The sequence below is a fragment of the Anser cygnoides genome, chromosome 19 (assembly GCF_040182565.1).
Source record: "Anser cygnoides isolate HZ-2024a breed goose chromosome 19, Taihu_goose_T2T_genome, whole genome shotgun sequence".
Lineage (NCBI taxonomy): Eukaryota > Metazoa > Chordata > Aves > Anseriformes > Anatidae > Anser > Anser cygnoides.
The window spans coordinates 5,431,638-5,444,406 of NC_089891.1; the positions used below are offsets into that span (position 1 = coordinate 5,431,638).

General features: G+C 45.3%; 1 protein-coding gene across 9 annotated transcripts in view; it reads right to left on the reverse strand.

The window, feature by feature from the left end:
* Window positions 1-835: 835 nt before the first annotated feature.
* The window catches only part of UNK (unk zinc finger), a 44,117-nt gene continuing 32,183 nt past the window's right edge, over window positions 836-12,769 (reverse strand). For 7 of the 9 annotated variants that reach the window (XM_066980374.1, XM_066980379.1, XM_066980373.1 and 4 more), the window contains 7 exons: window positions 12,550-12,618; window positions 11,704-11,878; window positions 10,461-10,562; window positions 8,809-8,997; window positions 5,872-6,053; window positions 5,069-5,326; window positions 836-4,665 (listed from right to left, as the gene is read on the reverse strand). In XM_066980374.1, coding sequence (XP_066836475.1) covers window positions 4,510-4,665; window positions 5,069-5,326; window positions 5,872-6,053; window positions 8,809-8,997; window positions 10,461-10,562; window positions 11,704-11,878; window positions 12,550-12,618 — 1,131 coding nt within the window. In that variant the 3' untranslated portion in view covers window positions 836-4,509. The remainder of the gene's footprint in view (window positions 4,666-5,068; window positions 5,327-5,871; window positions 6,054-8,808; window positions 8,998-10,460; window positions 10,563-11,703; window positions 11,879-12,549; window positions 12,619-12,769) is intronic. The other 2 variants (XM_066980377.1, XM_066980378.1) reach the window with 2 other exon arrangements.

Genomic DNA, 12,769 nt, shown 5'->3' on the forward strand with positions numbered 1-12,769 from the left:
ATTCGGAGGCTGGTGGAACAGCAATGAATTACTGAGTCCATTCAGCATTAAAGGCTTCCTCACACGGTAAGGAATTCTCTTCATTGTCTCAGCTGCACAAGCCTTGCAAGTGGCTCAGGTTCAGCTTCAGAGATGTACGGAAAGTATAAAACCCTTCGGTATGGGAACAGCTGCAGCGGTCGCCTTCCGGGGAAGGCGAATTAAGGGAAAGGAGCTCCAGCTCCGAGACCTGCCCCGGGCCCTCCTGCGCCACCGGCACTGGGCTACGGCAGCGAAGGCCAGGGGGGGACCTGAAAGTGGTCCTGGTAGCCCAAAGTGATGCTCGCCAATGTTCTTCAGCTCTTGGCTATCCTCTACAGCTAGATCCTTGCTTTTGATAACTATCTACCCAGGATATTGTTGTCTCAAGCCATCTGCTTCTATATTGTTTCTCTATAATAAAGTAAAAGCGTATTGACCTTTAGGATACTGCGGTTCCACAAGACAGTTAAAGACTCCCTTTCCCCGGCTCTCAGCTGAGAAGTGTCTGACCTGCACAGTTAGTCACCGAGGTCAACACTTATGAGGCTCCCAAAAATTTGGGTAGGCAAACATATCATTGCCCAGCGAGGAGCCTGTGACGGGGCAGGATGCGGCCACGCTCAGGGCTGCTCGGTGGCAGCCAGCTGGGGCGGCTCAGCGAGAAGCCTCGGGGACCACGTGGGGACCAACACTTCGCTTCGAAGCGTGACAGCCAAAAAAAAAATAAAGTCGCCTTGGTTCTGATGTATTACTGTATGTCCTGTAACTGGGAGTTCCTGCTTCAGAAAGAAGCTCGACAGTACATTACACGGGCTGTACGTATTAGCACCAGGTTTATTTTTACAAGTCTCTTTTTACACCACGCAGAAGCTGACCACAGACTCCTGAAGCCTTGAAGGCAGTGCTGCGGTTGTGGTTAATCCTGCCTGACTGCCTGGGGCCAGCGGTAACAACTGCTGGAGTGGGTCAGAAACGCTGCCTTCCCCCCCTGCTCTCACCTCACTCAGGTACGAAATTTTGGCCCCCCAAAATATTCACAAAATACACAACGATGAAGTTCTCTTTCCCAGCTGCTGCCTAAGAAAATAATTCACATTTCAGATACTTCTTTATTTGGAAAGCAGCAAACAAATTGATAGAAACCTAAATTGAAGAAGTGTTTCTTGAAGCACCAGAGGGAAGAGAAACAGTCTCTGTGCTTGTGCTAAGAGTGCTGAGACAGGCTGGGGCGGTGGTGAGGGAAGGGGATGCGACATCCCGGGGCTAGTGCTAACTCCTTGTCACTGCTCTGCCACGAGCGCAGCGTGGCAACAAAGTTAAAATTTAAGGGCCACAACTAGGGAAATCTTGAATTCTTTGGTCCTTCAGGATAAGTTTTAAAACAGAGAAACTGTTTTACTGAAAAGGAAAAAAAAATAAAAATGCTTTCTCTGGTCTGGAATGGTCCTTGTAGCCCTCTGGCTAAGCAGTGGGTCCCCACAGAAATGAGGGGCACGTGTCTCTTCCCCCTGGACCCTAGAGACACACATCACCCTGTAACTGGCAGTCACACTGCGACAGAGCTGCAAACAGCGGACAAGTTTCATCTGAAGAGAGGGGACAATGCGAAGAGCTCTTGGGGCTCAGCTGAAGTCACACAGGTGGTGCTAGTTCTGGAAAGAGAGGGCTGTCCGAAGACAGCATCACACTGAAGAGGCCCCCAGGAGGCAGGAGAGCAGAGAAACCACCACGCTAACAAAAAGTAAGCGTTACAAACCAAGAGCCAGAACAGGCTGATGAGCTCCGGCTCTTATAAATATTAAAGACCTGATTCAAGAGTTTATTTCCTATGATTTAAGTTAGTTACAAAAAACTTTAGTAATTTTTTTTCCTTTTATCTTCATTGGGCTTTTTCTTTCTCCCGCAACTTTTATCCTTCCCTCCCCCCACTTTTTTTCCCCTAAAAAAAGAAATGTTCACATATTTTAATAAAAGGTCTTTCCTTAAGATCAGACCAAGGCAGATGTGCTGCCCCATGGCACAGACATTCAAAGGCTATAACCAAACAACATAGCCACAATATTCACCCAACAGTGTCTCTCCATTAAAAAAAATTAAAAAACTGATGCTAGTTACAATAAAATACACATGGAAAAAAAAGCATTTTTACCAAAAAAAAAAAAGAACGAGTTAATGGGAAAACATAAAAAAAGAACTACACAGAGCTGCACTTAAGAGATCATCTGGGAATGCATATTAACCCCTTCCATATGAAGGAAAGGTGGAATTATGGAAGCAAACCTAATTATGTCTTTGCATTAAAATATGAAGCTTTCTGAGAGGCTCCAGTAACAATTCAGTTGTTCCTACAACAACAGTGGGCTGCTGGAGGTTCCAGTGCTTTTCCAGGTCAGGGAGGGGTAGCACAGGACACATCCCCGTGCGAAATAAAAATATTTAATCAACTGAGTGGCCTTCTAGTTGAGATCCCAGCAGGTTACTGCAATCCACCCGATGTAAAAATTTAATGTACATGCTGGTAAAGAAAGTCACAGGAAGCTCAGCTGCTGGACAGGTCTAAGCTGGTGGCATTTCTTTTGCCTAGAAAGGAGCTGCACTGGACAGTGTGGTGTGTATTGGACTGGTCTGTGGGATTTCTTTCTTTGCCTTTCTAAAATGATCCAAGAGAATAAATTCCCTGTGGACAAATACAAAGAGTATCCTAATAAGGAGAAAATCCCTGAGCTCCTCTGCAGATGGTTTATGGGGACAAAGGCCCGAAACAAACTCAGCAGGGCAGAGATGCCAGTGAGAGCTATGCAAGGGTGGTGGAAAGTCATGTGCTCAGGAAAGGAGTCTGAAATAGGACGAAGGAGAGGACTGGAAAACCCTGCAACAACACCTTGCTTGCATTGAGGAAAATGAAGTCTATTCCTCTGATGGGAGATGCTTCTTTCTGCTCCAACACGATGAGTTTAGCATTCCCGCCAGCACACAGCACTGGAGCTGGGCACCCAGCCGTCTGCAACAGGCTACCACATTACTACTAAGTCACCAGTACATAGACGGACTGGTTGATGAGTTATTCTAAGCAAATATCTGAAATTGAAGTCCTTTTCCTTTCTATCTCCTTGCTTTGTAAGATCATAACTAACCCAGGAACCACCACCACAGGGCACTGTTAGACTAATTAGCTTCAGAGTTTCTAAACAACAACACTTTCTTATGTACGTAAGAATGGTGGCTGCACTTATAAGCTTAAGTGGTGATACGCATCGTGTTTTGTGCCACAATGATGAGCAGCTGAGGGCAGGAAGGAGCACCTAGGAGCAGAAGGTGAGGAATTTACACTCTCCTCCAGCTCCACTTTCAAGCGGGATAGATTTATCAGCGGCTTGTTCCATGCTGGGCTTTCTGTGTCACCACCAGCAGACATGATTCCTGGCTTGATGGTTTCTGAACTTAGAAGCCCACAATTCATCCTTGAGACGCTGAAACGGGAAACATCCACTCTGTTCAAAAAAAGTGTCCTTAAACTGTCTGGAATTGTTTCATGCGTTTCAGCAGTGACTATGAAAGAGGTCTCTGTGGCTAAAAGGAAAATCAATCTGGTTTGAAATGCTAAAAATCCTCTAGACAGCCACCACACAAAGGGGCGCCTGGAGAGAACTAACTTGTGCATCTGTACTCCTTTCATAAAGGGCTTTAGCTGGCACAAGGGCAATACTTCTAAGGCTGCTGAAACCTGCAGCATTAGCTGTATCAGCAATGATTACTAGTCACTGAATTCGGGGGCCTGGCTTGCTCTAGGTACAATATATTTTTTCCCCTTATTTTTTTCTTTTCATATAAATATACAAAGAGTGTAAAAAATTTTTAAAAAGTGAACTTTGCTGTTTTAAATGACAGACAAAGTTTCTGCACATTCAGAGATCGGCAATGTGAGGCCCACCAGGCAGGGACCCAGCGGAGCTTCCATCAGGGAGGACGGCTTTAACCAAGCTGGGTCAGTGAAAGAGCAGGAAGACCGAAGACATGAAAAAAGTCATTTCAATCCACCTCGATCCTCCCCATGATCTCAACTCTTCCTCTGGAAAGCACGTGGAAGCCCCTCTTGCCCACTCTAAATCCTTCTGGAAATAGTCAAAAATTTGTTATCACCTAAATAGAAAAGAGGAGAAACACAGACTCTTTGCAAATGGCCCTTTGATCTGTATTAAAAACAGCTCTCAAAGTTCCTCAAGAGTTAGAATTAGTGGGGCACGGGTGAGGGGCAGTTTAGATACGGGTTGTAAAATATTAAAAAGTGCTCTGCAACTAATTTTTGTTTTATGTGGGTATGTGCATGTGTGTGCATATATATACATACACAAACATGCACATACACACACATATATACATATATATATCTACACATACATATATATATGTACACATACATATATATGTACGTATGTATAAAGTTAAAAAGTTCTATACGATATGATTAGAACAAGCGTCCTTGGAAGGTCACGACTGGAGAGAATGGGGCCTGTTGGGATGGCAGATGGGACACTCGCCCTCCTCGGCGCACGTTTCACACAGCACTGCGTGTTGGCACGGTAACACCACCCGGTTCTCTTCCTGACACTTAAGGCATTTCACTGACTGCATCTGAAATACTGCCTGCAAGAGATGGGGACAGGGCAAGACGTAAGTATCAAAACGAGAAAACACAAGGGCTCCAGCCCTGCGCTACACAGTTTGGGGACCAGCAAGGAGGCAGCAGGGGACGGACTTGCAGCTGTCCATCCATTTATCTTCTGAAGCAAAAGCAAAGCAGCACAGCATGGTGTCCTTCAGGACCTTTAGGATCACAGCAGCTTTGATTGACTGAAACTCTGTACTTTAGGTACAGAGAAGAGGCAGATACTTTCCTTTAAGGTGGCTAGAACTCACTTTGGCTACCTCCACACAGAATTGCTTTGATAGGCTGCTGATTTCTGGCTGTATTGAAGAAAAGAAAAAGGACTGCTATCTGTAGGAGCGGAGGCAGCAAGGCCCTGCTCTGCAAATCCCTGGAACTCACCTTATCGACTTTCTCCAGGTTTGCCCGCAACTGTTTCTGGAGGGTGTAAAGCGAAGAGAGCGAGAGAGTTTCCAGGTCAGAGAAGGAGCGCAGAAACTGAGGGTCCTGGCCTGTGTGGATCCTCTCCAGCTCCTCCTGCAGTTTCTTCACTTGCAGCTCCAAGGCTTCCCTCTGCTCCCGAGCCAGTTCACATTCCATGTTAGCTGTGTTGGCGCGATCATTTGCTTCCTCTGCCTCCTTTTTCCAAGCATCACAAGCCTACGAGTTCCAACAAAGAGAGTAACAGCAGTTTGAAAACTCAGTCAGCCTCCAGGAGGAAATCCTAGGCAAAAATATCCATTTTTTCTACATGCTCCTCACCAGGAGTGTATTCTGTCTAATCTGCCCTGTTCCCAAATTCTCAAACATCCCTGAAGCTTCACTTCAAAGCGCTGCTCATTCTGGGTACCCCATCCAGTTGGGCTGCAGGCTACAGATTTGGCTCAGGCAGCTAAGGGGATGAAATTTGCATAACATTAAATTGTCACGGATCTAAGTCAATTGCCAGTCTAGGAGACTGTCAAGCACTTCAGTGCATCTGTTACGACACCTGGCCTTGCACTTGCAGCATCTGAACGCATAAAACAAATTGTTTCAGTCTCTCTGAGGGGGGCAGAAAGAATAAGAACGCTTAAGAGAATCTGCTTGTAAAACCTGCAGCTTTCCTCATCACCTCAGCCCCTGGTAAGCTCCTGTTTAAAGGCTGACACCCTCCTACTCCCTTTACCCTCCTTAATCTCGCTTCCCAGGAGTTGCCCAAGTACCTGCTTGGCTTGTTTCCAAGACTCTTCCCACTGCTTTATTGTGCCATTGGCTTCATCCAGTTCTTGTCGTAGTCGTGCCAGCTCCGCAGCACCTGGACCTGACAGAAATGCAGGTGAGGTACTGGGCGAAAAACTCCCCGAAGCAAAGTGTTCCCATATGCTGCTGTTCATCCCATTTAAACCTGTTTCACAGGGAAATAGAGAGGGTTATGTCACAGGTGCTGGCAATTCCCCCACTTCCTCCCTACCCCTGTGAAGTCCAGGTTTCAAAAATGCGTATATAGGAATGAGAAGATTTATTTCATCCTCAGGACCCAGGAGTCCATCTCAGAGGGACTTTATAGGGGAAGTTTCACACCAGCAGGCCTCTTTTATAATACAGAGAGAATCCAAGGAACAGCTGAAGCAATTTTTGAACCAGGTGGTTTTTAGAAGCATTGACTTTACAGTCAAGTTCACTACCAGCTTGAATCCCCCTTCTCAAATAGAACTGACTACACCCTAAGAAAACATGTGTTGGGCCTTTACTTCTCTTTTTGTCTCCTCAGCTTGGTGCTTTTCTGAGTCTCACGTAACAGACAGCCAGACTAAAATGCTTCAATGCCACTACTGTCCATGTGTGCAAGAAACAGAACTGGAAAACCCTGTTTACAAAGGAAGAAGCGGAAGCAGCGGTATGCACATCAGCTTCATCCCTTGCAGAGTTGTAGCATGCAATCAGTGACTGGCACCATGGAAAGATCAACTAACCACTTCCTTATTTTAGCATGTTCAAATCATTCCTCTCTTCAGGAAGAACTTCAAGGCTTGGGAGACAAAGCGACAGAAAATCAGCTGTAAACAAAGCTGGCTCTTTAGGCTGATGCCAGCCTCTGAGACTTGGCTGCCTCTAAGGTTTGTACTCTTTTAATGACAAAAAAATATGTTCACTCAAAATAAGAATCCACAGTTTGTACTCGGGGGAGAACTGGTAGGAAAGGCTCATCTCCAGACAGAGCTGAGCGATATGGCCTCGTACGCACACAGACATCCACCAGCCTGACGTAGGAGTTGTTTTTATTTACTGGTGCTTACCACTGGGTGTGGACATTCCTAAATCTCGTTGCAACTGATAACTGTGATCTTACAGAAGCCAAACCGACTGTGTTTGCAAGCAAGCCCCAGGGCCAACAGCCTCTCATTGAACACTAACACAACTTATATCCCATTTAGTGCCAGCCAAGACACAAACAGCCTCGAGGGAGCAGCTGAAAACCAGTAACTTGTCTTGACTATGGGCTTAGCTGCATAAACAAGTCATTTAGCAGAGCAGCAAGGGCTCTTCACTGGCTCAAGCCACTTACCATTGATGCGTTTCAGCTGCTCAGAAGTGCGCTCACTTGACAGCGAGAAGTTTTAACGCAACCCCAACTCATATTTTGCTTTTAAAACTCTGGCTGACTTGAAAGGGAGGCTAGCACTACGCAGGATGCTGGCAAGCCACAAATTCTGCCATAACGCTGACCACGCTAATCTCGTTGTTTCTTTTTACTCCCTCTTTCCACCTGCTGCTCTCATCACGCATCTGAAATATGAGGTCCCTGGAGTCACGAATGCCTTCTCTGCACACACAGCATCTAGCACAGTGGGACCAGCCCAGGACTACGTCTTTTCAACTAAACAGCAATACATACAAGCAATAACTACACATCCACTTGTATGCATTCAGCGAGGCACATGGAACAGATTCCAGATCCCCAGCTGCCAGGTTATAATTTTAAAAACCTTATCAAAACCTTGGCAAAAATGTTTTTGTTGTATTCCAAGAAAATATCCAACTTTTTTTCTTGAAAACAAAATATTTAAATGCATTTGGAAATTTCCTGCATTTCTTTGGTTTTATAATTGTCCTGACTATGCGTTTACACAAGTAAACTGCTTAATAACTAATTTTTTCCTGAAATTAAAAGCAGACCTTATTAGCAAGTTTCCCTTTTCTTACTGAAACTGGAACAAACAGCCAGCCCCAATGCTAATTAATAGCAGAGATGCCCTCTGATGTGTCTTTTCTTATTACTGTGATTGTTAAAGCTGTTAAAGCCAAATAGCAATCGCAAGGCCTGGAAGCGTGGCTTTGGCCTGTGCAAACAAGGGATGCAGTTACACAGAGAAGTGCATGCAACAGTAGATTACAGTTAATAATAAAATGATTAAGTGTTTTTAAGCTGAATATTAGAGATTAAAATGTATATCAAAATCGAAGCATTTACTTCTACATCAATAGAAAGAACTAATATTTACAAACAGAAGTCAGCAGAGCAAGTGTCACTGTAGCCTTAAGCCCAAACATTTTTCAAGGAAACACAGCATCTGGATAATAAAACGGATTTGTTCCCTCAGATCCCAGTTCTGCCCAATGCAGCTGAAACTCCAAAGTAATCTCCCTTCCCTTTACATTTCCTCATACAGGAAATGGATCCTCAAGAGAGGGGGAGAAAAAATAGGAGCAAAGGGGACATAGCTGGACAAGTACAACGAACTAAGCTGGCTTTATAGCTCCCAGAAGCCAACCTATCCTAGGAGCAGTCCCAACAGCAAACTGCAATCCCCACCTCAAGCAAAGCTGAGGAAACAACTCTGAGTTTTATATAAAAGTAAAGTCTTAGCACAGTATTAGGGGCTCAGAAGGACAAAGCTCTTTTTCCCAAAAGGCATCATCAGAGCAAGGCCCTTTTTCTCAGTCTGGAAACACGGGGAACAGAGGGAATTGCTCCCTTGTTCTCGAGGTATTAGGTGATTTTTGGTAAAGCACCTTCTAGTACTGTTGCTGTTCTCATGGGAAGAAGAGCTATAAATGGCAGCAGTGAAATAACACATTAAAATTAAAGCTAACTTAAAAGAAAATACTTACATGGCACAGACAGGCATGTACATGGGACACACACACTGTGCATTTACCTAATGATCCATGAGAAGCTGATGTCCCCAGGAATGTGTTTTCTGATTGGCTTAAGTGTCCCTGGGGCTGATGGAGGAAATGCGATGAGAGGCTGACCGGTGGAGAAGGAGAGGCAGAGTGAAAGGAGGCAGAGCTTCCAAGGGAGCCGGGGATATTTACAGGAGCAGAACTTTGCAGCAAACTCCCACCTGGACAAAGAACACACAGAGAATGACTATGTATGACTGTGAAGTATGGGCCAGGGCACAGCGCAGGAGTTCAGAGCAGAAGGCGTTAGCTTCCCTCTCTCCTAAGCCCCTGAGGATCCCCTCCACTTCTCACCGTGTTGGATTCCCCCTCTAAGCCTTAAGGAGGAGCACTGAAGCTGCTGTCCCACGAGCCACGTAGGTTAAGACCCTCCAGAGTTCAATGGACTACTTCCTTTCATTGGCCAAAGCAACGAAAGGTTTTCTGAGCAAGCTTCAGTCCCTGTCAGTCTAGAGAAGATGAATTTGGTATCTGGTGAAATACTTCGTAACGAAAAATTCACTTTTAAAGCACGTTCCTCTACCTTCAACGCTTCTAAACAACCTGTAATAAAAGACGACTATCACACTGGGCCAGGTCACGACCTGAACTACTGAAAATCAGTGACTAGCTTAGACATATTTGAGTGCTTGGATCCACCAGTAATTAAAAATAATCAAACGAACAAAAACCTAACCTCCAAAGATACCACACTTCCCTTACACAAGAGGTCAGTCTGCCTGCCACACACAGACCGAGGAAGATCCCAGCCCTGCTCCTCACTCTCTTCTGATCTTCCTTCTTAGAAGACCACCAGAAAACACCGAGACCCGACGGGAAAAGAGGGAAAAGCGTGGAGGATCTCCAAGCCCTGCAGATGGGTAGTGGCAGAAGCAGGGCTACCAGCAGACATGCACAATAAGCTCTCTGACCGGACTCTTATCTTTGGCAGGGCAGTGGAAGTGATATTCTTTAGGGTTCCTTCCACACCTCAATACAGCTCCAGGCAGAGCAGCTCCCTTGGAAACCTTCAGACAATGAAAGTTAGCTCCGAATCAAAACCTGTCTTACAGAACAAGGGTAACCAGAAACTACAGGCACTTCTAAAAAGCTAGGAGACGTTTCATTTTCCTCTGGACACTCCCTAGAGACAGGTAGAAGAGGCCTCAGCCTACCTCCACACCTTAAAGATGAGACAGACACTACAGGAATCAAACCAGCAGGCCGTGATGACTGACAGATGGATAGCGTTACCAGGTCACTGAGTTTCCTGTTACTACTAAGGAGAGTTTCCTGCTCAAGATGCAAATCGTTATACTTTGGCTTGGTTTTAAAGGTATCAAATACCTTCTAGAGTCTACTTACATACTTAGAAATAAATAAATAAATAAAATCAAGTCCCATTCAGTCTCAAGAAACATCCCCAGGACACCTGGGCCCAATGGCAAGAACTCAGCCCTGCTAGTCAATAAGGGCAAGCTTTCCCTTGAAAGATGCTCAGCGGTTGCCAGAGTTTGTTATAACGGCTGTTTTAACCAACGGTATTTTAGGACTGGTTTTAGAGCTTGGTTGGGCTGGCTCCACTGAGGTGACTGGGCAACACTGCTTGGCAGAAGATAAAGAAAGCTCTGTTGCTTTCATGTACCTATCATGATGCCACTCGTGTGGGGCACTGTGCTGCTGTCAAATGTCTTCTCCAGGGCAGCCACTCCGAATTCATTCAGGTCCAGGTCATCCAAGGCAGACTCTGCCAGACACAGAGGTACCAATTATGTTATAAAGGACCAACAACTTCAAGAGATAGGATGGCCCAAAGAGCCTACATGCAGAGGAGCCTTCGTTCTCTGTTTGCCAGTCTGCACTGCCCTACTCTCCATCCTGTGCAATGCTGCTGCTAAAACAGTTTGGCAGAAATGTCATGGGCAGCTTTTCAGTTCAGGTTCTTTTACCTGATCTGATTTGTCTCAAAGCATTCCCAAATGTTATAAAAAAAATAAGTCTGAAGAAATAACAGCAGTTCCCATAAGTCTTCCCCAAATAGCTCTTCCAAGTCTGTCCATAACACGCAGTAATGCTGGCTTATGACATGTCTGGGTCTGGCTTGTGCTTTGTCCCTACTTCGCTGAAGAGCCACTTGGAAAAGGAATACCAGCAGAAGGGAACACTTCAAAAACATCTCTGAGGTTCAGCAATAAGACAAAATAAAGAAAGCTTATGAATGCCTGCAAACGTTATATCTACTTGAACATGCCTCATCACTAACCTGGATCAATATAGTTCCATCCCACACATGCCCACTCATTTCTATTATTGTTTTTAACAAATTAATGAGATCACCTCAGAAATGTTAGATCAAAAAACAGGTGACCAAAAAAGGTGTACCTATCTAAAAGGAGCGATTCCCCGCTACGAACTCTCCTGTTCTCCTTTTTCTTACAGCCTCTGTCCCACAACCTGTGAAGGGCAAGTCCTTGCCATCTACCTGGTGGCGGCCCTTCCTATAAAATTGTCATTTAGAATATAAGGGGTTGTAGCTGTGGGAAAACGTCTTGATGATTTCCTGCCTGCTCCAAACCTTTTTTTTTTTTTTTTGTCACTTTGACAAACCTAAAACTAAGGCCCTTTACACCACCTGACGTTCTGGATAAGCGGCACAGAGGCCTTTGGCCTGCTGTTGGTCCTCTAGGTGAATTTCACCTCTAATAACCTGCAGAAAACATCGGATGCGTCCTAGTCGCAGAAAAAGCCTACAGGCTCAGGAGTCTGCCCACACTGACACAGATGAAAAATTGGAGTTCGCTGGAACACCCATGCTAATCCCAGTTCTCATACCTGGTGATCCACGTCTGAGGAAGCCCTACTAAGGTAAGTGAAAATGGCAAAGTTACCTATGACGGACTCAACGGTGTCACTGGTTGGGTAGAAGGGAAGGGCATTGGCATTCATGCCTGGTATGCTGCTGGTGCCAGCAGGGCTTGGCGGTGTTGCAGCCAGACTGGAGGTGATACTGGAGGAGATGCTGGATGTCAGCGGGCTCCCCACTGGGAGAATACCCAGTATGTCCTGAAACAAGAGTTTTAAAAAAGAAAAGAGGTACAAAATAAGATGTCTATGTAGAAAAATCCCTTCAACAACACACAGGAATGAGCCAATGATCAGCAACAAACCTGCTCCTGTCTGCTTCCAACCTGACAGATGGTTGGTGCTACCACTGGGCTGGGGGTGGGGGAGAGATTAACAGCTTTTCTTTAATTTCTGCCGACTTTTTTTTTTCCCTCCAGTATTACAGCCTTCAGGCTGCCCCTGAATTAACTCTTGTAACCCACAGGCTGCATGCAATCAAAGGCATGGGTCACATAATCGCTCATTCAGGCTTTGTTCTGTACGTGACTTAGAACCTGATATTAAATTCTCTTTGCCGAATCCTTGAACTTAGATGACTCCAGAGAATCATTCCAGCTCTATTTTCTGTAATTTGGAGACACTCTCTGACACTACTGTGTCCAGGCCCATGAATTTATCCTGAACTGACACAGGCCTAGCCATTCTCAAATAACCCCTCCAGCAAATAACCCCATCTTCATAAAATAATCCCTCGAGCTGAGCATCCCTCATGGTGTCTGGGCTATAATTTGCTCCCTGCAGAGTGATCTGGATCCACAGAGATCTCGTGTCCTCATTTGTGGTAGTGTGAGCACTAAGCTAGGTTCAGAGCCTTGCCAGCAGTACCATACCTGTTTGGGTTGTAACAAAGGTTGCTCCTGGCTCCTGTGTTCCAGTGAATGGGACTTCATTTTTGCTTGCTACAGTAAACAAACAAAACAAAAAAAAAAAGATAAGCAGGGAGATTAGCAGCAAAATTAAAAGTGGCTGAGCACTGGCTTTGCAGAGGCCATGGGAAACAGTCCCCTCCTCTCTTACAGCCTTACATACTAGAGAATTCAGTGTAGGAGA